We start from the raw sequence: 24,805 nt of genomic DNA on the forward strand, positions 1-24,805 counted from the left end.
GGGCGGGGATTGAACCTGAAACCGAGGTGCCTGCCCTTGACCAGGAATGATGCCCTTGGCCCGGGAATCGGTGGGCTGGTGCTCTAACCATTGAGCGGCGCCAGCCTGGGCCTGTTTATGCCTTAACTTTTTCAGAAATAATCAACTTTATAGCAACCTACTGTCAATTACCAAAGCCATGACTTAAGTAGAATTCTCAGTTCTCAGAAACCTTAATTCTTAGTGACAACGGAAAGATGCAAGCAAGCCATTAGCAGTCTTCAGATTGGCAAATTTGTGAATGACGTTTCATAACTTTAGGGAATGGGCTTGTTTTCCGTTGGAAAATATGCTTACAGTTTCAGGAGGCACAACAGCGATAGCATGGCCTTGACCATTCTTGGGAGACGGGAGAAAAGGTGGGGCAGAGGGAGGGGGAGAAGAAGAGATAGCAGGTCCCACAGTCTGTTCCCAGGACTATAGCAGTCCCCTCCGCCCCCCCCCCCCCCCCCCCCCCCCCCCCCCCCCGCTCCCCAACCTCCAGAAGCTGGAATTTGAAAGTCCTATTAATATGTGTTTCCCTTTGAGGTGGGGCACTGCCCCTGCTGCTCCCCCGTCTGCCCTGGGTCCGGGCGTGGTCTGGATTTCCCCAGACCGCTCCGGGAGGAGGATTCAGGGTGTTTAAAAGATTTATTTCATCACATTTTTCTTCTACTCTCAGGGAGGGGCGTGAGACCTTCCCCCTTCATCCATGCAGATCCTTCCGAGTAGAATTTTTAGGATGTAGCAACAAGAAAGCTTGCACGTAGGAGATCTTATCCTAGCTCGCAGGCCTTTGACAAAGCAACTCCCATTGCAAAATAGTGGTGACAGCGACACAAACAGGAAGGAGGCAGCCGCTGTAGAGCAGCATGATTCCTAAGCAAATGTCTCCAAGCAACAACATTCCAAATTAAAGACAACCCACAGACAAGGGCAACCGGAAAAGCAAACAATCCCCCCAAGTCCAAATACCAAAACCCCAAAGAGCACTCCAACCAGATCCCACACGGGGGACCTGGGATTTTTCGTGGCCACCGAGCCGTCCCACTGCCGGGCCGACCACCGCGTGGCCCCTATTGATTCCTACAGAAGCCCAATGGTTCAAAGGAAAGAGTCCCAGCTGGAGGGGTGATAGATGAAACACCTGGAAAGGTCCCTGGTTCGATCCCGGGTTTTGGCACCAGTATGAAAGATGAACTAGAGAGGGCCGGAGACCAGGATGCCAGGACATAGGCTTTATTGAAGAGAAGAGTACCACTGCCAGCTGCTTAGAGAGAGAGAGAGAGAGAGAGAGAGAGAGAGAGAGAGAGCAGAAGAGAGCAAAGACCGGGGTCCATGTACTTTTAAGGGGAAGAAAGGGGACTGGGCTTAAGGCACTGAGCACACGATGATTGGTGGTTTCATGTAAGGCCTGTGATTAGGGACCTAGGGACTTAGGAATCGGGGGGCTTAGGGTATTTGGCAGGTGCTGATTGGTGGTTCAGTGCTCAGGACTGTCTGGCTGCAGGTAGGATTTACCTCCGTCCATCCCCTGGAGGAAGGGAGGATCTGTCACATTTGAAAGGTCAGCAAATCTCCCAGAGCTGGCATGACTGAAGGCCAGCGACTGCATCTCCCGACTAGAATTCTTATACCAACACGCTGTTTCCCTACAAGCTACATGTCAGTCAGACTGGGTATTTACAGAAACCATGTCAAAAGAACGGCGGGACGGGTTAGAATTTCCACTGCTACGATACCACAGATTTGCAACTTTTTCTCACTGACACAGGAGTGATGTCATCGTTTCAATGTGCCCACTTATAAGTGTGAAGGAGACCACAGACCTTTCATAACTTCCTTATCTATTTTCGTTTCTTCTGGTGTGAAACAAAAGTTTAGATCCTTGACCCAGTTTTTAATTTGGCTTTTGGTCACTGACTTACTCATTTTTTCACAGATATGCAGGACCTCTTTTCATATTGAAGTCCTTCAGCCGGCCGTCGTGGCTCAGTGGTTGAGTGTCAACCTATGAGCCAGGAGGCCACGGTTCGATTCCCGGTCCGGGCACAGGCCCAGATTGCAGGCTCAGTCCCCACTGTGGGATGTGCAGGAGGCAGTCCATCAAGGATTCTCTCTCATCATTGATGTTTCTCTCTCTCCCTCCTTCTCCTTTCCTCCCTGAAATCAATAAAAATGTATATATTTTAAATTCTTCACTTTTAAATACATCTGAGACAGTATTTTTCCTGCAGTCTACTGCGTGACTTTTAGCCAACTTCTTGGTGTCTTGGGTCATAGAAAGGATTACTTTACTATATAGTCAAATGTGCCATTCCTTGTATGAGTTTTGGCTCTCATGGCTTAGTGTTCTCTGGTTGGTATTTATTTTTTTAAAATATCTTCTATTTCCTTTCAATACTTCTATAGGTTTTGTTTTGTTTTAGCATTTATTCCATCCATCTTTAATCCATCTGGAATGTTCACATATGCTTATAGGGTGTGAGGTAGGGGTCTAATATTTCCTCCTAAATGGAGAACCAATTGTCCAACAGCGTCTAATGAGGAATCCATCATCGCCTTGATGACTTGTGATCTCCCGTTGCCAAATGCCACTCTCTGACATCGGAAGCAGCCTGCTGTGACTGGCAGGGGGCAGAAATGTAAATGTTGACTTTGGCAGCGGCGGACATGATATCTAAATGGGAGCTAGAATGTACTCCAGGGAAGCGAAGCGCAGGCCCCAGAACTCAGAACTGACCACCATCTGAGCGGCTCCTGATGCGAACAAACATCGGTGGCTTTGGATGTTTTGTTTTTCAAATCAGCTTTTTAAAGCTACCACGGAACTTCCAGGTTTAAACAAAACAAAAAAAAAACACAGGTCGGTGACTTGACAAACAGGTGCATTTATGTAACAAACACCAATCGAGTTATACAACCTTTTTTTATCTTTCCAGAAAGTTCCTTCCCCCCCTTGGCTGTCAACCTCCCCTCCCCGCCCACCCCCGACACCCATAATTCTCTTTTGAAGGGAGTGTGTGCAGTGCATTGATAACACTTCCAGAGGAGTCAGCAATCAGCTGCAGCGAGAGCCAACTTCCCCTCCAGGCACGGACTTCTCTCTTGGGGTGACAAACACCCCCCTGGACCTGTTTGGTTCAAAGCGAGTGGGTAACCCAGGCCAGGTCTCCCCAACTTCAGGCAGGCAAGTTCGTTCTCACAGTTTTCCCCAAGTCTACATATCAAGTCTGCCAAATATTTACTTCATGTGTTCCTTTAAATCTCTGGATCTTTTTTAATTGAATGCTAACGGATTGCTTTTCAAAGAAAGCATAATATCCCCGTGTAAAAACAGCCAGGGTCACATCCCATCATGAAGGAAAGGCTATTCATTGGAAATGAATCTCCCTGCCTGGCTGGTGTGGCTCAATGGTTGGGTTGGCCCATGAATCAGGAGGTCTCGGTCTGATTCCCCGGCAGGGCTCACGCCCGGGTTGCAGGCTCCATCCCCACTGTGGGGCGTGTAGGAAGCAGCCGATCCGTGATTCTCTCTCATCATAGATGCTTCTCTCTCTCCCTCTCCCTTCTTCTCTGAAACCAATAAAAACATACTAAAAAAAAGTATTTTAAAAACTGAATCTCCCTATTATCACCCTCCCATGCGAAGCTGCTCGCCCAAACCAGCTGCTGGGTAACACCTTTTCAAGAGCCACGGGTGTGAGAGCGTGGGTTTGGGGATCCGCACTTCTCAAGCTTGTGGGTTCTGCGAGCAGCTTCAACTCATCTCACTGCACGTAGCCTGGGCCCTTTCTGGGTAACCACGGCAACCACGACCCCTGAACCTCCGCATGCAGACTTTGGCACTTGGCCATCACACCCCCATCTCCAAAGGTCAGATGGAGCTGGAGGCAGACAGAGGGATGACTGGCCCCTCCTCTTAGCTCACCGATGGGGAAACTGAGGCCCAGAGAGGAGACAGACCAGGCCGCGGTCACACAGCCAGTCAGAGGGGCCATCCTGGCTTCACACAGCCAGCCCCCCGCCCCACTCCTGTCTCCTAAGCCATCCACCGGGGAGAACGAAGGAGGCAGGTCCAGCTCCTTGCTTCTAAGAAGGCAAAGTAGGATCAGATGGACAGGGGAGGGGTCCCTGCCAGGTGTGCCACTGGTTGGGGAATTGCCCACTTCTCTGCCTCCCCAAGGACGGAAGTCACCTGACCTCCCCTGAGTTCTGTCCAAGGCAGGGGTCTTCAAACTTCTCTCATTATGAGAATCACCTGGTGGAGGTATTAAAACACAGATTCCTGATAGCACTTCTTATAGTTGGGATCTGGGAATCTGTGTTTTAACACCTCCACCAGGTGATTCTCATAATGAGAGAAGTTTGAAGACCCCTGGTCCAAGGTATCTACCTCGTTTCCGCTCACCCAACCCCAGAGAGCACAGATTCCTAGCAATGGGGACAAAGTTATCGGTTGGACACATAGAGAAACTAGCATTGTAAGAGTATTTTCTGCCCTGACCCGTTTGGCTCAGTGGCTAGAGCGTCGGCCTGCGGACTGAAGGGTCCCAGATTCGAACCCGGTCAAGGGCATGCACCTTGGTTGCGGGCACATCCCCGGTGAGGGGTGTGCAGGAGGCAGCTGGTCAATGTTTCTCTCTCATCCATGTTTCTAACTCTCTCATCCTTTCCCTTCCTCTATGTAAAAATCAATAAAATATATATATTTTTAAAAAGAATATTTTCTTCCATGCGACTCAACATGATGTGGCCATTTGACAAATGTGTCCCCTTAAACCCGCAAACTCAGTGCATCTGAAACGGGTCTTGAGATTCCCGTGGCCGGGGATGGCAGGCTTGGTTTTCCCCTGGAACACGGTTTAAAATGCTGAGAAAAGCCGAAACCGGTTTGGGGCTCAGTGGATAGAGCGTCGGCCTGCAGAATGAAAGGTCCTGGGTTCAATTCCTGTCAAGGGCATGTACCTTGGTTGCGGGCACATCCCCAGTAGGGAGTGTGCAAGAGGCAGCTGATCGATGAGTCTCTCTCATCGACGTTTCTAACTCTCTCTCTCTCTTCCTCTCTGTAAAAAAATCAATAAAATATATTTTAAAAAATAAAAATAAATAAAATGCTGAGAAAAATACCATAAAGTGTAGAAAAGTTTAAACAAAGAAAAAAAGACCGTGGGAAAACAGCAGGCGAGTGCAAGGGGGAAATATAAACCAGAGATGTAAGCAACATGACTGAACCGCCAAAGCCACTTCTGGTTCTAAAGAGCATGCGCGGATGCCGCGTGCGTGGGCTCAGGTCCGGGTGCTTTCTGGATGAGCAGGAGGGAAGGGAAGGGCCAGTCAAGGCCGGAGAGTCTTAAAGCAAAGCCTCTCCGTGTAGATTGGGAGCCTCCCCTCAGGAAAAGGGTAAGCTGGCACTACATCATGTGCCCCCGCCTGCCCCCCGACCCTGAGGGATGGGGAGGGCAGGAACGAAGAGGAAGGGGAAGCAGCAGCCTGTTCTGAGAACTGGTAGCTACAGACCGATTCACGCACTTTGCCACCCCGAGGGCAACAGTCTGGTATATATCATTTCAGAACAGCTAAGGGAATGAAATGAAAAAAGGATAAAATACATGCAGTGTTTTAAAGCTCAGAGAAAAGATGAAAAGGAGTAAGATAAGTGGCACAAAACAGGGTGACGGATTTAATTGTAAATATCTGCAATAGATATACATTACATGTAACGTGCCCATGTGTATGTTTTTACATTAATGATCAATGGACTAAATGCTCTAGTTATATAAAAGGCAAAGAATTTCAGATGTGTGTGTGTGGGGGGGATTAGCCATTTGAAAATGAACAGATATATCTAAAGCATAAGAATAGAGTTTCAAGTAATAACAGTAAGCAGTAGTAAAGAGAAAGCTGATGCAGCTATACTCCTAAAATACAAAATAGACTTTAAGGCAAAAGGCATTACCAGTGGAGACTCTACCTAATAAAATAGTAGCATACTAATTAACTGTACCTTCACAACACCCATCGGCCAATCAGGAGTGAGTATGCAAATTAGCCCAACAATGCTAGCAGGTTAATTTGCATACACAGGCATCTACCGTGTTTCCCCGAAAATAAAACATCCTCCGAAAATGAGACCTACTTACAGGTTTCCTTCTGAGTGAAATATAAGGCATCCCCCCGAAAACTAGGCCCCCCTAGGCTCTGTCTCAGAATGAAAATTAATGACTACATTGAAAATAGAATGGAGAGATGCCTTCCCTGTGCCCTTTTTGTGAAACCTAAACTGCAAGAAGTTGTGACTTGGGCGAAGAATTCATGGGAGAAAATCACTGACAGTTGCATTGCAAATGCAGTGCAAGCAGGCTACCTTGATAAGAAGTACTCATTTAAAGACAGTGCTGTTGCTAAACATGACAGATTTGGTCCACTGATTCTGAAAGAAATGGAGTCACAGGAAATTCACCAGGAAATTCAGGAATTGGATTGTTATGATGATGTTCCAGAAGATGATGACATGATTGTCATTGAATAAATGAGTAAATTCTTGATACTGTAGGATTCACAGTTTGTCTGGTTTGTGTTGACAACTACCGTACTACCGTACTGTATACAGGTAATAAATTTCCTTTATTTTCATTTAACAATTAATGTGTACTGTATTCTTCTTCATGGAAAAATAAGACATCCCCTGAAAATAAGACCTAGCGCATCATTGGGAGCAAAAATTAATATAAGACACTGTCTTATTTTTGGGGAAACAGGGTAGTGGCCAGGGGTGGGGTGGGGTGGGGTGGGGCCTCTGGGCAGCCTGGGAAGGCGGCTCCACCCAGAGCAAAGGGGAAGAAAGCCAGGGGAAGGAATGCCCATTCTTGCATGAATCTTCTTGCATCAGGCCTCTAGTATAATGATAAAAGTTCACTTGACTAGGAGGGTGTAATATTAAATTTGTATTTACCTAATAACATAAGCTCAAAACATGCAAAGCAGAACTTCCTAGGGCTACATGGGAAAAGAGACAGATCAAAAGTCATAATAGGAGATTTTAAGACACACCCGTTTCAATTTCATAGAGAAAGGAGACAAGGACATAGATTTGGAGAGCTGAGCTAATAAACTGGACTTAATGAGCATAAACAGAACCCTGCACTTGACAATTGTGACATACACATTTCAAGCACATCTGTAGCCGGACAGCCAATGCGTCCGGGCTGCCTGTCACTACTTGAGCCAATTCAGCAGAGACAGGGTTGAATCATGTATAAGCGTTTATCCCAATGATGCAGGAAGTATGGGAGAACAGCAGACCATCCACAAAAATCTGCTCTGCAGCCCCCCATAAGCCAGCTGCTTATATTGGGTAGGACAAAGATTACAGGGGAAGTAGGGATTACAGGTATGGGGAAGTAGGAGGCTCGGGAGGGACTCCATTGTTTGGGCAACACCGTGGTGATTAATCTTTCCCTGAGGATGGACCGCATTCCAAGGTTGACTCCCAGGTCCAAGGTTGACTCCCAAGTTCCGGGGACATACAACTCCCAGCCAGATCAGAATGTCATTTCTTTAACCAACACCAGGCAACCACGGGTAACAGAGTATGATTACTATTTCCCATAACAATAGCTAGTCCCCAAAATTCTATTTCTGCCCCTAACACATCTAGACACTTATAAACAGAGCCTATATTCTGGGCCAGTGGTCGGCAAACTCATCAGTCAACAGAGCCAAATAGCAACAGGACAATGATTGAAATTACTTTTGAGATCCGAAAACTGACTTCTGCGCATGGGCCACGATGTTTCAATCTCACTGTACGTGAGCTCCCACACGTGGTATTTTGTGGGAGAGCCACATTCAAGGGGCCAAAGAGCCGCATGTGGCTCTCGAGCTGCAGTTTGCCGACCACTGTTCTGAGCTACCAAGCAAATCTTAATACATTTCAAGGGATGTAAATCATTGAGCTAGTTTTTCCTCTCACCACAATGTAATTAAGCCAGAAATCAATAAAAAATAATAATAACTAGGAAATCCCCATAGCTTTGGAAAAAATTTAAAGACTTTATTTATTTTTTTTTGTAAGCGGACATTTACTGGGTAGATTACAGAAGTAGAAAAGGTAATTCCTGGAAGAAATGGGCTGAGGAAACAAATTATAGAGGTAAAGGAAGGGGCCCTTGGAGTGTGGGAGTGAGGAAGCTGATGGTAAGGTGCCTGGGAGAGGGCAAGGGAGAAAGGAAAGGCATCGGGCATGCTCCCAGGAGGGAGAGCGCCTGGTCCTCAGTCCTACGGCTTTCAGGGTGGAGATTTGAGGAGGCCCGAGAGAAAGATCTTAATAGTCAGCAGTTTCCCAGGTGTCTATGGTTGTGGTCTCCATTGATTGATTGGCCGGCACCAGGGCAGGGCTCTTTATTCAATGCAGCTGGTCCGGACGTCAGCCGTGGCTGGTTTGGCTGTTTATCTGAGCCTGGAGCTTAAATACAACTGAGGCCTAGATGTATCTCTAGGGGGGAAAGGTCAGGAGGTTCGATTGACAGCACCAAATCACCCTGGGGGCAAGGTCCCACCCTCTAGTCCACATGTGTCAAACACAAGGCCCTCGGGCCAAATCCATCCCGCCAGGCCTTGCAATGTGGCCCGCACCGCGCTGTCATCACTGCACTTTGCTGCGTTTCCATCACAATGACAGTTTATGACTGTTCAGTAAACCATTCGGCCCGCAATTTAGGCTGGATTTTAGATTTTGGCCCCTTCTCTGATTGAGTTCGACACCCCTACTCTAGTCTAATGGATTATCCATTGATAGGCAGCTGGGGGCTTTCCACGCTGATGATCTTTCCACGCTGTACACTGTACGCGGCCTATCAGCCTTGCTCTGCTCACGTCACTCTAACTGCCTGCAACATCCCCACCCGCTCAAGGATCTTGGCTCTGAAATCTTTCAGAGAAAGGGGGCATTGGTACCTTCTGTAGCTGCTTCCTGCTGAAAGGGGGCGACATTTTTCTCCAGAGCCAAGAGATCCTTGCTCTCTGCCGTAGGGGCGATGGGGCCTGGGCATGGGAGGGGGTGGCAATGGTGGAAGACACCATTACAAAATAAAAATATTTCTAACAGAGCAGTAATGAAAATATAGCACCTATCAACACTGGTAGTAAATTGTTCTAAAGTAATACTTCTAAGGAAATACATAACACATATTAGAGAAGAATAAAGGCTTAACCTTAATTAGGTGAGCATCCATCTCAAGGCAATAGAGAATGAAGACTAAATTAAACCTAAAATATAAGGCAAATATATATATAGAATAGCACTAATTAATAAAATAAAAAAAGAAAGTAAACATACAGTTAAGAAAGTCAACAAAAATTAAAATTGGCTTTTGCAAGGCAAATTTAACATTAGGAAAAAAAATCTTATTCCCAATATCAATAGATTAAAGGCAAATACTCTAACCACCAATATACACAAAAGAGTTGTTCAACAAAATTCAATATCCCCTCTTTTTTTTTTTTTTTTTTTTTTTTGAGAGGAAGGGAGAGAGAGTAAGAAACATCGATGAGAGAGAATCATCGATCAGCTGCCTCTTGCACACATTCTACTGGGGATGTGCCCACAACCAAGGTACATGCCCTTGACTGGAATCAAACCTGGGACCTTTCAGTCCGCAGGCTGAGGACGCTCTATCCACTTCGCCAAACCGGTTAGGGCTCAATATCCACTCCTGGTTAAAAAAAACAAAAAGGCTTAGCACACTAAAAATAGAAAAGAACTTCCTAAATCTGAGAAAGGGCGTATTTTGTTTTCTGTGGGTTGTTGTTTTGTTTTGTTTTAAGTGGGAACAAGTCTGTTTATTTCACACATACACATTGTATTATCTTTACTGCTGCCCTAAGAATGACAACTTAATGGCTTCAGACAACGCCCATCTGTTAGCTCACTCTTCTGGAAACCCATTGGGCTCAGCGAGGCTCAGCTGGCCCTCCGCCTGGGTGGAAATCATGGAGCCGCTCATCAGGACTTCCCGGCTCTCTGGGGGCGCTGGGAGCAGGTCTACGTCACGGCTTTTTGCTGAATACGGGCCCACGCAGTTCACTGTGGGACCGAAATCCCATTTTCCTGCTGGCTCTCAGCCAAGGCAGGTCTTGGCTCTTAGCGACTGCCCGCAGCCCTTCTCCTGCTTTCCGCGTGGCCCCTCCAGCTACAGCAGGTCAAGTCCCTCACACACTCCACATCTCTGCCACCAGCTGGGATTTTTTAGTGCTCGTGTGATTTGACTGGGCACACACAGATAACCCCGGGGAATATTGGTATAAAAGTCTGTAAACCTCGCCCCGGCTGGTTTGGCTCTGTGGATGGAGTGTCGGTCTGCAGACTGAGGGGTCCCGGGGTTCGATTCCAGCCAAGGGCGCATGCCTGGGTTGCGGGCTCGATCCCCAGAGTGGGGGCATGGGGGGTGCAGGAGGCAGCTGCTCAGTGATTCTCTCTCATCATGTTTCTGTCTCTCCCTCTCTCATCTTCCTCTCTGGAATCAATAAAATATATTAAAATAATAATAATTTTTTAAAAGTCTGTAACCTTGTCCTGGCCAATATGGCGCCCCACTTCCCCAGAGTCGCAGGTTCAATCCCAAGCCTGGTCAGGGGTATGCAGGAGGCGACCAATCAATGTGTCTCTCACCTTGATCCCTCTCTCTCTCTCTCTCTCTCTCTCTCTCTCTCTCTCTCTCTCTCTCTCTCTCTCTCTCTCTCTCTCTCCCTCCCTCCCTCCCACTCTCAAAAAAGGAAAAAAAATCAATAGAAAAAAATATCCTTGTGTGCTGCCCCTTGCAGGGACAGTGGGCCAGGAAGATGCATCTCCAGGTGCGGCCCGGATGCTCCGCCCACCCCTCCGAGCTCGCTTTCCATTGGCTGCTCCACGGAAGGACCACGCTCCCATTGGCCCAGGCCCTGTCCAGAGCAGGTGCCTGGAGACCTCTCATAACCTGAGAGAGGCATGAGGTGGTCCTCAGGGGAGCACCCCGCCTGGCTCCCAGCCCCGCCTGCTCAGTGGGGCCTCCGTGACCTCTGAGGAGCTGGAGTCCTTGCTATGAAGGTCGGGAGGCTGGGGTACCTTTCCATCAGCTACACCTCGCCCTCCCATTCCAGTCTTTTCCACAGTGTTGAGAAGACCCGGGGGTGGCCTGTAGACAGACAGCCTGGCTCTCTGACAGTGGGAGGTTCGCCCACCACACAGTGGCTGAGGACAGAGTGACTCTGGCACCCGAGGCATCTGTCACAATGACACACAACCCGGTAGAAAACAGGCAAAATATTTGGGGGGAGGGGGTAAAAAAAGAAGAGATCAACCAGCCAATAAATAAACCAAGAGGTGTTCTCGCTGAAACCGGTTTGGCTCAGTGGATAGAGCATCGGCCTTCAGACTGAAAGGTCCCAGGTTCGATTCCGGTCAAGGGCAGGTACCTTGGTTGCAGGCACATCCCCGGTGGGGGGTGTGCAGGAGGCAGCTGGTCGATGTTTCTCTCTCATCGATGTTTCTGGCTTTCTATCCCTCTCTCTTCCTCTCTGTAAAAACTCAATAAAATATTTTTTTTAAAAAAAAGAGGTGCTCTCATTCGTTTACAACAGCAATGCTATATTTACAACAGCGATGAGATACTGCTACACGCCCAGCGGATTGCCAAAGGTTCGCAGTACCAAGGGTGGCACCGGGGAGCTGGGAACCTCACAGGCGGGGGGACTCTCATTGCGCTTCGCCACTTCAGAGAGCTGGCGTCGTCTGTGAAGTTGAAGATACCTACCACCTGCAGCCCAGACGTTCTGCCCCCGATACAGAGCTTGGAGGAAACCACATGCACACGCACCACCGCTTACACCTGCGAATGCTCACGGCGCACTGCTCCCAACAAAAGCCCGACCTGCAAACCTCCCGGAGGTCCATCAGCAGGAAGGACACGGGGCTCGCACCACGTGGGGGGTGTGGTCCTGGCTGGAACAGCACGCAGCAGCCACACGGACACGCGACGTCTCCACACGTGACTCTGGCAGGCGGAACGGGGAGGGGAAGGCAGGCTGGTTCTGTTTACACCGTCTTCTTCCAGAACCGGCGAGACCGGACCTCTATTGTTCGGTGAGGCCGCTTCACGTGGTAAAGCGATCAAAAGCGAGGAAACGGTGCCTCTCACACCAGGATGTTTCCCTCGCCGGGGCCGGGAGCGGTGGGATGGAGGACGAGGGGGCTGGGGTTCTGGGCTGGCGGGGACATGGGCATTCGCTTTGCAAATTTCGTGAAGTTGTGTGTCTACCCTGTGCGTGCTCTCTAGTCCACAGTCTTTTTTTTTTTTTTTTAATATATGTATATTTTATTGATTTTCCACAGAGAAGAAAGGAGAGGGATAGAGAGCTAGAAACGTCGATGAGAGAGAAACATCGACCAGCTGCCTCCTGCACACCCCCCCACTGGGGATGTGCCTGCAACCAATGTATGTGCCCTTGACCGGAATCACACCTGGGACCTTTCAGTCCGCAGGCCGATGGTCTATCCACTGAGCCAAACCGGTTTCGGATAGTTCACAATCTTTTTAATCTTTAAAAGTAAATAACGGAACCCATAAAACTCACACACACACACACACACACACACACACACACACGTCACTTGTCCTTCTTTCTCGGGCTCCACACCCGTTAGAGCCAGGCCCCCCCAACCACCCAGGACCCCAAGTACCAGCTTTGATGGCACCCCACTCCAACCCGGATGTCCAGTCAGGCATTCCGCCCTGGGGGTCCCACCTCCCAACACCTCTCGGAGCCTCGCCCCTCCCTCCGTCTCTTCTTACCCTTCTGGTTTCCCTCTTGCCCCTCCCACCACCACCCTACACTCCAAGCCCACCCGCTTTCTCCCTCCTCTTTCCATCTCAACCCCAAGTCTTTGCCAACACACTTCTCCCCCTCCCTCACCCCCCAGCCCATCCTATTCAACATTGAGGTCTCAGCTAGAAGTTCCCTCTCATAGGAAAGCTTTCTACCAGGCGGGGTTGCACCCTTCACCCTGCCCTAATACCCCCCACCCTGCCCTAACACCCCCCCACCCTGACCTAACACCCTCCACTCTGCCCTAACACCCCCGCCTAAGGAAACAGCCAGCTCTAGCTCTAGGGCAGGGGGAGGGGTGCTCCTTGGGAGGCTGGGGCGGGCGGGGGGGGGGGGGGTTCGGGAGGGGACGAAGCCAGGACCTGCCTGAGACCAGAGGTTCCCACCGTTGCGGACAGCTGGGAGGAAGGTCTGCGCATCTCTGAGAGGCAGCTTCTTGGCCTCAGCAAAGCTTCCCGGGCCAGGACGCCTGGGGAGGGGCAGGGCGGGAGCCAGCATGAGAGAGCCCATGGGCCCTGATGGTTTTCTCAGTGGTGAGAGCATCGGCCTTCGACCGAAAGATCCTGGGTTCGATTCCGGTCAAGGACACGTGCCTTAGTTCTAGGCTCCATCCCAGTGGGAGGCAATCAATTGATGTGTCTTTCTCACATCCATGTTTCTCTCTCTGTCTCTCTCTCTCCCTTACACACACTCTTAAAAAAATATCAAAGGAAAAAATATCTTGGGTGAGGATTAACAACAACAAAAATACAAATAATTTTTTTTTTTTTAAAGAGAGACCCCATGGGCTTGAGTCCAAGGACATCAGCAGTGACCGGGAAGGGCGGGAGGTGAGCTGAAGGCTCTCTCCCCGGGCTCCTCCCGTCTCCCAGGTTGTCACTGAGCCCACACGCCTTCTCCAAGCCACTGACCCACTGGCCTGCTCCTGCGGAGGGTGGGGGTTAGAGTCGCGGTGATGTCAAGTAATAGCGGAAGGCGGCGTTTTTGCACCCCGAGTCTGTTCACACACAGCACGCTGTTCACACTCGTTGCTGAGCGTCCTGTGAGGCAGCGGTCCCGTGCACATTTCCCCTCATGCACAACCAATTCCACCGGCTCTGAGTGCCCAGCGGCCCCTCCCGCCCGCGGGCCTGTGAGCCTCCCCACCAAACACGCCCCCGTCTGCCTCCGGACGCCCCAATCTGATGGTCCCGGTGACAAATCTGTAAACATACGGGCTTTTCTTAAATTCTCTTTTGTCATTACTGTCTAACTCCATCGCAGTCACAGAGTGAGCTCTGCCTGTGTCCATTCTCTGAGAGACTGGGAGCTTTTCTAAGCTGGCATGCAATCAATATTTTAAAATGGGCCGTAAGTGCTGAGACCAATGTGACTGCGGGACGCAGGATGCAATCGATGTCCGTTAGAGCGAGCTTTGTGCTCCTGCGGTTCAAATCTATGCCCGGTCCAAATTTTCCAGCTCTCCTGTCCATGATAGGAGACGCACTTGAAAGAGCCCATGGGGATGGTAGATTTCTGTTTCTCTTTCTCCTATCGCTTCTTTTTAAAAGGGCGGTTTTATTGAAGTAAACTAGTGTCTAATAAATGTCACTCCTCCCGGCCCCCACGTTCGGTGGGGCATTTCCTGGAAGTGGTCCCATCCCTGAGCCTGGACCCAATGGGGTTCCGGGCCACAAGCCTGGGGCCACTTCCTGGAACCTCCAAACCCATTTCCTGTCACGGTGGCCACATCCTCTCTTGAATAGCCTTAGACCCCAGGCCCCCAGCAGGGGGGAAGGGAGCATGTGAAAAGGGAGGTCCGGGCAAGGCCCCCCATCACTAGGTTGCCAACCTAGCCTAGGTCACCGCTCCCCAGAGCTGCCCAAGAGAGGGGCTGGGGCTGTCTGTGATCCCTGAGCACCCCAATTAGCATGGGAGCTACCCCAAGTCCTGGGGAGCCTTGTACAGGGCAAGGCTGGGCTGAGCCAGGGGGGCCTGAATGGGGGCTCACATCACCCCGATACAGGTGGGGGCACACTCTGCTTGGAGTCAGCGCGGGAAAGACACTTGCCTGCAGGGCAATCGGAGCGATTTCCTGGAAGAAGCCGTCGAGGGCCACAGGGATTTCAGGAGAGCCGAGGATTGGGGAATGGGAGGCTGCAGTGTGTGGGGCAAGTTCCTAACCCAGCAGAAGGCCAGCGGGGCTGGAGCAGAGGGCACGCCGGGGGGAGGGGGAGGAGGTGGCCAGGCCGAGGGGCAGCAGAATGTGCCCTGCGAGGTTGCTGAGCTGACCTGGGGCTCCGGCAGGCTGGCCTCTGAGACCCAGCTGACGCTGTTCATCGTAATGGCCAACGTGCTCACCGTAACCGTAGTAACGTTTATTGAGCTCTCCCTCTGTGCTGAGCCTCTTTACACGGATCATCTCGTGTAACCTCCAAAAGCAGTCCTCCTGTTGCCCCTAGGTGCACAGGTGGGGAAACTGAGGCACGAGGAGGTTGGGTGGCTTGTGGCGGAGCTGGCCTCTGAGCCCCGCCTGTCTGGCTCCAGAGCCACTTACCACCTCGGGAGGGGCTATGCGCACCGAGGAATGAACAGAGGGCACGGCCATAGGGACCCAGCTCCCATCCCTTCCCTGTGCCCTTCAAAGTCATTAAAATCTGTCCCGTGGCCCCGAGCTGGGCCCTGAGAGCCCGAGAGCCAGAGCGGGCAGCTGGGTTGGTAAAGAGGGAAATGGCTGTGAACGTGCTGGCAGCCCTCCTCCTGGTCACTCAGCAGGCGCAGTCCTGGAGGCAGAACCCTTCTTTCGGGTGGGTCCTGTTCCCAGCATTTCCAGAAGCGGTTCTGGGGCCAATAGCCTCCGAGCGCATGTCCACAGCGCCCCCTGGTGTGCAGTCTTGGAAAGGCTCCGGCTCCATCCGTTTCCCTCAGGTAGGGTTGAACAGATAGGTCAAGGGCCGCGGTGATTCTCTGCTCCAGGGGCCTGACCGTGGATTTAGAATCCACATCCTCACCCCCAGCAAGGGACATCCAATTCTACCCGGCCGCCCGACAGCCGGCCCCTGAGGCCCAGCCGGCTCAGGCGCAGGGCAAAGAGGCATTCCCCTCCTGTCCCCGCAGCCCCACGGCCCGGCCGCTGGTCCAAAGGGCCTTGGAGACCTGGGAGCCCTGGAGGGAGGAGGGGCCTCTGGGAAGGACGGGGCTTCCTGGGCTCTGAGAGCTGTGGCCATGGAGCTGGGGGTCAAATTAAAGGGAAAGAGGCCTGTGCACAGGCTGGCGAGGTCTCCGACAGCGCATGGGTCTCTGAGGCCTGGGCCCCGGGCCGGGATGTGGCCGGAGGGAGGAGGCAGGCCCAGCAGCCGGCAGATGCAGATCACGGGGGGCCCACGGTGACCCCCCTCCTCCCGGCCTTGTCCAGGCTTCACGAGGCTCTCAGTCTAGGCAGGGCCAGAGCCACCTGCCTCATGTCAGACATGGACACCCAGGGTCCGTGAGGAATGGCAGGCCCAGCGTCACACAGTCAGACTCCGAGCCAGGCCTCGGAAGGGGGCCTCCTGGCTCCCAGGCCAGAGCTCTGTCCACAAGCCAGGCACCAGGCTCCAGGCGCCAGGCACCAGGCTCCAGGCACCGGGTAGAGCTGGCTGCCCCCCCTGGGGTCGGACCCACCGCAGGGTAGAATGCGGCGGGCACTCTGGGCCGGGAAAGCCTCCTGCAGGGCACAGGGCTCTGGTGTCCGGTGGCGGGCCACCACCCTCTCTGGCGGACGCCGGGGCCTCGGGGTGCAGGCACCGGAGAGGCTGGGGTTCCGGCCCGGGGGGCAGGCTAGTGCATCATCAGGGAGGTGCTGAACGCCTCCTTCTCGGCCTCCGCCTCAGCCTCGGCGCGGCACCGCTGGGAGCAGAACCACAGGAACAGGAAGAAGCCTGCGGGAGAAGGGCTGGTCAGGCAGCGTCCTGGGGGCCTCTCCCGGGATCCTCCTTGGCTGGGTGAGTTGGGCCTCCCTGGAATTCCCAGAATTCCTTGGGGCGGGAGGCCAGGGTGGGGGGTGGAGCACGGGAGTGGGAGGACCAGCCAGTGCAGTCCAGAGGGACCTTTGCTCTGGGAGGACGGAGCCCCCGACCAGCTCCTCCTGGGGCTGGATTTCAGCCTCCGGTTCACCCTGGACCTGAGCCTTTTTCTTTTCTTTCTTTCTTTCTTTCTTTCTTTCTTTCTTTCTTTCTTTCTTTCTTTCTTTTTTTTTTTTTTTTAATATATATTTTATTGATTTTTTTTAGAGAGAAAGGGAGAGGGATAGAGAGTTAGAAACATCGATGAGAGAGAATCATCGATCAACTGCCTCCTGCACACCCCGCACTGGGGATGTGCCCGCAACCAAGGTACATGCCCTTGACCGGAATCAAACCTGGGACCCCTCAGTTCGCAGGTCAATGCTCTATCCACTGAGCCACACCTGTTTCGGCTGGATCTGAGCCTTTCTACAGGGAACATCCACCCTCCAGGTGTGCACCCCCAAATCTCCCCCCGCCCCCGGCCACCCCAGGACCCACCGTAGAGCGAGTTGAAGATGGTGAAGAGGAAGAGCTGCGGCAGCAGGAAGACGCCGAAGGAGAGGAAGGCCAGGGCCCAGGTGGTGCCCAGCAGCACAGTGAGGCCCAGCACGGTAAGCGTGTCCCTGCAGGCAGGCCTGCCGGGCACCTCTCCCCGCGCCCTCAGCCTGCGCAGCGTCCACAGCGCCCAGGCCAGCACCGCCAGGTTGAAGAGGGTGGTGAGGGCCCCGTAGCCCACGACCAGGACACGGTGCGCCCAGGGGCTCCGCACCCAGCACCTGCGGGGGAGGGCGGGGGTCAGGGCGCCCACCGTGGCTCTGCCTCTTGAACCCGGGCCAGTGTCTCCACTCAGGCCTCCTGTTTCTGGCCTGACCGCACACGGGGTGAAGTCCTGAGCCGGCTTTCCAGGCAGGCACCCACCCACTGCAGGACCCACTGCCATCCGGGGCCCCTGCCGGCAGCCCCAGGGCCTCCTGCCCAGCCCTCTGCTTCCCAGGATGCCTCCATCACCATCACCATCACCTCCACCACCTCTTCCTCCATCACCTCTCCCTCCCGGCCAGACACTGTGTCACACACTTTCTTAGCCCAGTCCATCCTCGTGAGGACTCTGCCTCGGAGGCGGGAACCGTCCCCATTCCACAGATGAGGAAACCGAGGCTCGGGCTTAGAAACACGCTATCAAGAGGCGAAGATGGGACTGGAAGCCCTGTGGTCGGAGCCCAGAGTCTGTGTCCTGACTGTCAGCGTGAGGACAGCCAAGGAGCTGAGGGGGTTGCAGCCGCCTCTGGGCTCCGGGAACCCACTTCCAGAAGGCACAGCCAGCGCCCCGCCTGCGGACACCCCGTCCGGGGCCTCGGGGCCACGCGGTTCTCCTGCCACAGCCCGGCGCGCACTCACATGGACGTGTTCTGGACGCCCGCGCCGGTCCCCGGGCCGTGGGAGAGCGGGATCACGTGGCGGCCGTACGCGGAGCTGTTGATGGCCAGGAGCAGCAGCACCAGGGAGGCAGGGACCCCTGCGGAGGGGGACAGAGGCTCAGCATCTGCCAGGAGACCCCAGGGACCAGCTGGCGGTGGGGCCCCGTGCTGCTGAGACAGGAGTCCACGGGGAAAGGAGTGGGGAGAGAAAGAGTCTGTTCCGAGCCCCCCGCCCCTGTCCTGTGGTCCAGCCTCAGAGCAATCATCCTGGGGAGCTCAGAGAAGGCTGCTCTCCCAGGTGAGGGGGTGAGGCTCTGAGGTGGGACAGTGGCGGCAGCAGTGGTGGCCACGCTGGGGAGCTGACGGGAGAGAGGATTGAAGAGCAGATGAGAAACAGATCATTGAGGGGCCAGGATGCAGCTAGAGACAACAATGACAGTGGTGCGCGAGACAGCAGTGAGGGTGAGGGTGAGGATGGTGGCGATGATGGAGGGGGGTGGGGATGTAGTCAAAATGGTGGCGGAGGTGATGGGGATGTTGGAAGTAGAGGTGATGGAGTAAGAGGTGGTAGAGGTGATGGTGATGGTGGTGGTGGAGGTAGACGCGTTGGAGGTAGAGCCAGTAGAGAGAGAGTGGTGTTGGAGGTAGAGGTGATGGAGGTAGACGTAACGGAAGAAGGGGTGGTATTGGAGGTGGAGGAAGGGTGGTGGAGGTGATGGTGGTGGAGGTGATGGTGGTGGTGGAGGTAGAGGTGTTGGAGGTTGAGGTGATGGTAGTAGAGATGATGGAGGTAGAGCCGGTAGAGAGAGTGGTGTTGGAGGTAGAGGTGATGGAGGTAGATGTAACGGAAGAAGGGGTGGTATTGGAGGTGGAGGAAGGGTGGTGGAGGTGATGGTAGTAGAGGTGATGGAGGTAGAGCTGGTAGAGAGTGGTGTTGGCGGTGGTCGTGAGATAAGAACAGTACCGTAGGAAGAGGTGGGGGGTGTTGTCAGGGATGGGGACGGGGTCCTGCATGGCCACCATGAGGAGGAGGAAGGGAAGGAGAAGGACAGGCGGGGCCGGTGCTCGGTGCCGCCGGAAGTCTCGGGGAGCAGGAGGGGCGGGAGGCCGGGCGTACCCCAGCCCACGGCGCAGAGCTTGAGCACGTATCTGCGGATGTAGATGTTGTAGACGCGCCCCAGGAGCAGGTAGAGGTTGTAGCCCTCGATGGCCATCCAGGTGAGGCAGCTGAGCAGCGCGAAGTGCAGGACGGCGCCCAGGGCCACGCACGCCGCCCCAGGCACGGAGGGCGCGGCCAGCGCGGGGCTCAGCAGGAAGGCCACGTTCAGGAGCAGCACGGACGCGTGCAGGTGCATGTGGATGCGTGTGCTGGAGTTACTCTGCTTCCTGCGGGAGTGGGGGGGGGGGGGGGAGCATGGCCCTCGGTGGCCCGGGGACACCACCCAGGCCCGGACTCACAGACACACAATGGGGGGGACACAGGTGGAGGCGGGCAGGGAGCCAACCTCCGCCCTCAGGGGAGACCCATCCCGCCCTGGGGGACCGTGCTGAGCGGCCGGGGCGGGCAGGCCGGGCGCCGGGCATACCTGGCGTGGAAGTGCAGCAGGAGGCTGAGCAGGGAAGCCACGACGGAAATGCTGCAGCCCACGAGGGAAATGTACGTGAGAGGCGCCAGCAACTCCGCCGGCAGCGGGGCCGGGGAGAACTGCTGTGGGAGAGAATGGGGGACTGGAGACCAGGACACGGACATGCCTCCCGCCGGGCTCAGTGGGAGAGACCTGCCATGGCCCCGGGTCCAAGCCCCTTGCCCCCCAATCCTCACCATGGCCCTGGCTCAAAAAAAAAAAAAAAAAATCATGACAGCCCTAACCAGTTTGGCTCAGTGGATAGAGCGTCGGTCTGCAGACTGAAAGGTCCCAGGTTCAATTCCCGTCAAGGGCATGTACCTTGGTTGCAGGCATATCCCCAGTAGTGGGCATGCAGGAGGCAGCTGATGGATGTTTCTCTCTCATTGATGTTTCTATCTCTCTCTCTCCCTTCCTCTCTGTAAAACATCAATAAAAAATATATTTTTTTTAAAAAGCCATGGCAGACACAGTGGCTTTTTGACCTCCCTAACTTCCTGCCCCTCTGAGATCTCCCTTCCCTCACTGTCCACACACCTGGGTGGACCCACCATTTCGCCCACTGTTGTGCACAGGTGCATCACTCCCGGCCTGCGAGAGCCCTCCCTCCTCCTGTCCACGGTGATTGGTTACGGGAGAGGCATGTGACACACTCAAGAATGTGACCGGCAGAAATGAGTAAGAGAATCTCTCATTCCACTGGCCTAAAAGCTAGCAGCCCAGGAGGCCTGTCTTGGTGATAGTGAGCCCCTGGATCAAGCCATACCTGAAGCCTACACAGCCTTTTCAGGAACATAAACCCACCAATTTCCACCCCACCCCCACCCCCAAGCTCATGTGAGCTGGATGTCCAGCCGTTGCCCTGCTTCTCTGTCCTGAGTGTGGGGCCTTCTGCGACTCTGACCGCCCCCAGCCCGGCGGGGAGCATGCGTACCATGAGAACGGCGAAGTAGGTGAGGTGGTTGCAGCGACAGAGCACCTGGGAAGGCGAGGGCTGCTCTGTGCGACAGCCTTCGGGGCTCCAGAGCCCCCAGTGGCGCTCGCTGGCTCCCTCCTTCCAGAAGACACAGGTCACGTTGTAGCCTTCCTGAGGGGAGAGAGACGCTGGGGTTGGGTGCATCCCAGGGGCTCAGGGGAGAGATCAGGGTCTGGAAATCATGGGGGCCCCAAAGATGACTCGACTGCACCCTTGTCAACCTTTTACCAGGTACTGGCTGGGCTTTGCCAAACCGGTTAGGGCTAGAGACTTAATTTTAGGGATGGGACGGGGTGGACACGGGGACGTCCCCACGGTACCAGGCTTTGGTTGTGCCAGAAGCTGATGTTGACCGGCTCCGTGAGGTTGTCCACGTGTTCGCGCTCCAGCTGGGCCCCCAGGACGTAGTCATTGAGCAGAGAAGAGTTGTCTTGCTGGGAGGGGGACAGGAGAAGGGCTGACTGGCGGGGACGAGAGGAGACCCGGACAAGGTCCCAGGGCCCCCCTTCTCCAGGCCCGCCTCCCTGGGTGAGAAGAGCAGCCTGCTTTCATAGGGCCAACACGAGCCAGCCTCCCGGCCTTCACACACGCCGCTCCCTCCGCCGGGAAAGCAGTCCTCTGACCGCCCTCCTGCTCCTCCTCCCCCCCGCTGTGTACCCTCCACTTCATCACCGTCCTAACTCACTCTCAAAGCCAGGGTGAAAAGACACCTCCTCCGGAAGCCCTCCCGGATTGCCCACTGGAGCAACCCCGCCCCCACCCTGACTCACCCATCGCTTGGTATCTCTACGGTTGTAATCAACCTTGAGCTAAAATTAAGTCTCTAGCCCTAACCGGTTTGGCTCAGTGGATAGAGCGTCGGCCTTCGGACTGAAAGGACCCAGGTTCAATTCTGGGCAGGGGTATGTACCTTGGTTGCGGGCACATCCCCAGTGGGGAGGTGTGCAGGAGGCAGCTGATCGATGGTTCTCTCTCATTGATGTTTCTAACTCTCTATCCCTCTCCCTTCCTCTCTGGAAAAAAAAAATCAATAAAATGTATGTTTTAAATAAAAATAAATCTCCACGGTCCTAGTATAACGCTCAGGATGGAGAGTTCTCTGACGACAGGGACCTTGTGGCCTTGTTCCGTCTCCCGCCTGGGGACATGCACACACAGAAGTAGGTTTCTCCGGTCTCACTTGCACATTACTGTCACTGACGCCCACCATTCTGCTAAAACGGAGTCCCAGAGAGAGGCAAGTGGGCTGGTCCCTCTGATGCTGGTCCCACCCCCAGAGCCCAGGCCGTGGCATGGGTGCTGCCGTGCCCCCGGAAGAGGCCGGCGCCCCCCAGCGGGCCCCCCTGGAAAAACTGACCTGGAATAACCTGGAGGTGAAGAAGTACACGCAGATGAGACGCAGCTCCCGCCGGCGTGTCCGGCAGGCCTTCCTCGTCAGCTCCGTGGGAAACTGCATGGCATGCCTGGCCCAGGTCTGCGGGGTCCAGCGAGGCTGAGCGGGGCTCCTGAGGCCTCCGGGTCCACCCCAGCACCTCCCCTGGCCCCCGCTCCCCTGGCCCTCACTCCTCCCAACCTCTCCCCGGCTTCTCTTTCCCTGGAGCCTCCCCCTGCAACACCCTCCTCCCGGCTGCACCTCCTCCAAACTTGCCGAGACCCAGGTCTTCCCTCCAGGCAGCTCTGGCCTTGAATTTGGGTCACTTGCCTCACCCACTGGGCCCCCGGAGGGTGGAGCTTCTCCCCCACCCACTCACCCACCCAGGCATTCAGCAGGGATCACACCCTCATCCTAAAAGGAGCCTCATGCCCTGGCCTCCCCCACGGCTCTCACTGCCGCCAGCCACCAGCTCTGCAAACGCAGGATGGGGACACTGGCTTAAAGGGGCCACAGGACACCCCCATTTCTGTCCCTCCCGGGAGGAACACCAGCCCCCTCCTATATAATAAAAGCCTAATATGCAAATTGTCTCCTCGACTGGGAATTCAACCAGGGGATGAGGATGGAGGTGGCGGCAGCAGGCAGCCGGCAGCCACTAAGGACCCTACCCATGCATGAACCTCGTGCACCGGGCCTCTAGTTTTACAGAAAAAGCAACTCAGCTCCTAGGACAGAGCCCCGATGGACGGATCCTGGGGAACGTTCAGACCTCACACACCTGGAGAGTTTCTGGGGTGGAGGCCCTGGCCGCCCCCGACCCCCTGTCCTGGTCACCTCTGACCTGGGGGACGCGATCCAGAGCATCACTGTCCACCGACAGGCCGGCGAAGTCGCAGCCCAGCTTGAAGGCCAGCGACTGGATGGTGTGCGTCTGCACGATGAGGCTGGAGTCCTCGAAGCTGGCGTTCAGCAGCCTGTCCTCCAGACCGTGGACGAGCCTGGGGGCGAGAGAGGCGACCAGATCCGGCAATGGGGGGAGGGTGACAGGGGGTCCAGACAGCATGGGAGGGTAGGGCTCTCCTCTCCCCACACTCATTGTCACTCCCACCTGTGGACCTTCGCGCACACAGTGCCCCTGGCACACTCTTCCCTCCCCACCCCACTCATTTCCTTCTCCCGATTGACTCTCGTTCAGGTCCCAGTTTTGTTGACACCTCCTCCAGGAAGCCTTCCTTGCCTGCTCCATGTTGACTGATTGCAGTACCCCATAGTCCCCAGGCTTCCCTGGCCAGTCGACCGCATTGGTCTCTCTCTCTCAGCCAGAGCTGCTCGGCCTTTGGGTCACAGACTCGAGAGGAGACCAGTCTGAGCTCTAGAGCCCCTTCCAGAAAACATGCACAGAGACCCACGATGCTGCCCCTGGTTTCCTGACACCCATAGCTAAGGGCCCCCAAGCAGACGGTAAACTTGGTGGGGGCAGAAAGGTATGTCTATCCTGCACCTCCAGAGCACATGGTAGGCCCTCAATTAATGAATTAATAGTCTACACTAGCCAGGCTGGTGTGACTCAGCGGTGGACCCACGAACCAAAAGGTCCCGGCTCAATTCCTATTCGGGGCACATGCTGGGGCTGGGGCCTCGATCCGCTGTAGGACGCATGCGGGAGGCAGCCAATAGATGGTTCTCTCTAATCATTGATGAGTCTACCTCTCTCTCCCTCTCCTTTCCTCCTTTCTTCTCTTAAATCACTATGTTTATATGTATGTATGTGTATATATATATATATTCAAAATATATATATATATATATATATATGATTGTGTGTATGTATATTATTGTATGTATGTATTGTATCTGTGTATATATTATTGTGTGTATATATATATATATATATATATATTATTGATTTTGTACAGAGAGGAAGGGAGAGAGATAGAGAGTTAGAAACATCAATGAGAGAGAGTCATCGATCAGCTGCCTCTTGCACACCCCCCACTGGGGATATGCCCGCAACTAAGGTACATGCCCTTGACCGGAATCGAACCCGGGACCCTTCAATCCCCAAGCCGACTCTCTATCCATTGAGCCAAACTGGTTTCGGCTTTTTTTAATAGTCTACACTAGACCAACTTTGGACCACTGATTCAAGGTACAAGTGAGGAGTGGGAGGAGAGGAGGGAGGGACACAACTCACGCGGCAGGATCACGTGAGATTCGTCCCTTGGATGGCTCCATTCCCTTCATCCAGCTCTTGACTTGCTGGGCTGCCTCTGTGGGAAGCAGGCCAGACCCCCACCTCAGCCTCTGTCCGCAGCTGCCCCGGGCCCGGGGCCTGTGACTCTTCCAGCCCAGCTGGGCCTGCTGGCTCAGCTCGCTGCCGCCCCGGAGGCCTACGCCCCGTCTCAGTCTCCCTTGGTCTGAGGCCTCCCCTTTCCCGTCACAGCCAGGGGTCCGGCCGCGGGTTGCAGCTCGCAGCTCGGCAGAGCCCTCTTACCTTCTGCCCC

The 24,805-nt window shown here is 54.2% G+C and overlaps 1 protein-coding gene across 1 annotated transcript; it reads right to left on the reverse strand.

Annotated features, from left to right (window-relative positions):
- Positions 1-15,239: 15,239 nt before the first annotated feature.
- On the reverse strand, positions 15,240-23,570 carry ADGRG5 (adhesion G protein-coupled receptor G5). The gene is made up of 10 exons (XM_036441241.2): positions 23,566-23,570; positions 23,143-23,299; positions 22,284-22,400; positions 21,247-21,360; positions 20,885-21,037; positions 19,912-20,033; positions 19,443-19,711; positions 18,306-18,423; positions 17,406-17,683; positions 15,240-16,781 (listed from the first exon to the last, which is right to left on the reverse strand). The coding sequence occupies exons 1-10, from the start codon at positions 23,568-23,570 to the stop codon at positions 16,681-16,683; spliced, it is 1,434 nt and encodes a 477-aa protein (XP_036297134.1). The 3' UTR covers positions 15,240-16,680.
- Between the last annotated feature and the right edge of the window lie 1,235 nt (positions 23,571-24,805).

The sequence above is a fragment of the Pipistrellus kuhlii genome, unplaced genomic scaffold, assembly GCF_014108245.1.
Source record: "Pipistrellus kuhlii isolate mPipKuh1 unplaced genomic scaffold, mPipKuh1.p scaffold_m20_p_17, whole genome shotgun sequence".
Lineage (NCBI taxonomy): Eukaryota > Metazoa > Chordata > Mammalia > Chiroptera > Vespertilionidae > Pipistrellus > Pipistrellus kuhlii.

Bases quoted from the DNA above. Each gene is read 5' to 3' on its own strand.
- ADGRG5 (XM_036441241.2), bottom strand. The intron at 21,361-22,283 runs GTCAGTTTTTCC...TCCCCCTCCCAG, and splicing joins TCACCTCCAGGTTATTCCAG to CAAGACAACTCTTCTCTGCT. The intron at 17,684-18,305 runs GTGAGTGCGCGC...CCTCCCCCGCAG, and splicing joins GGCGTCCAGAACACGTCCAT to GTGCTGGGTGCGGAGCCCCT.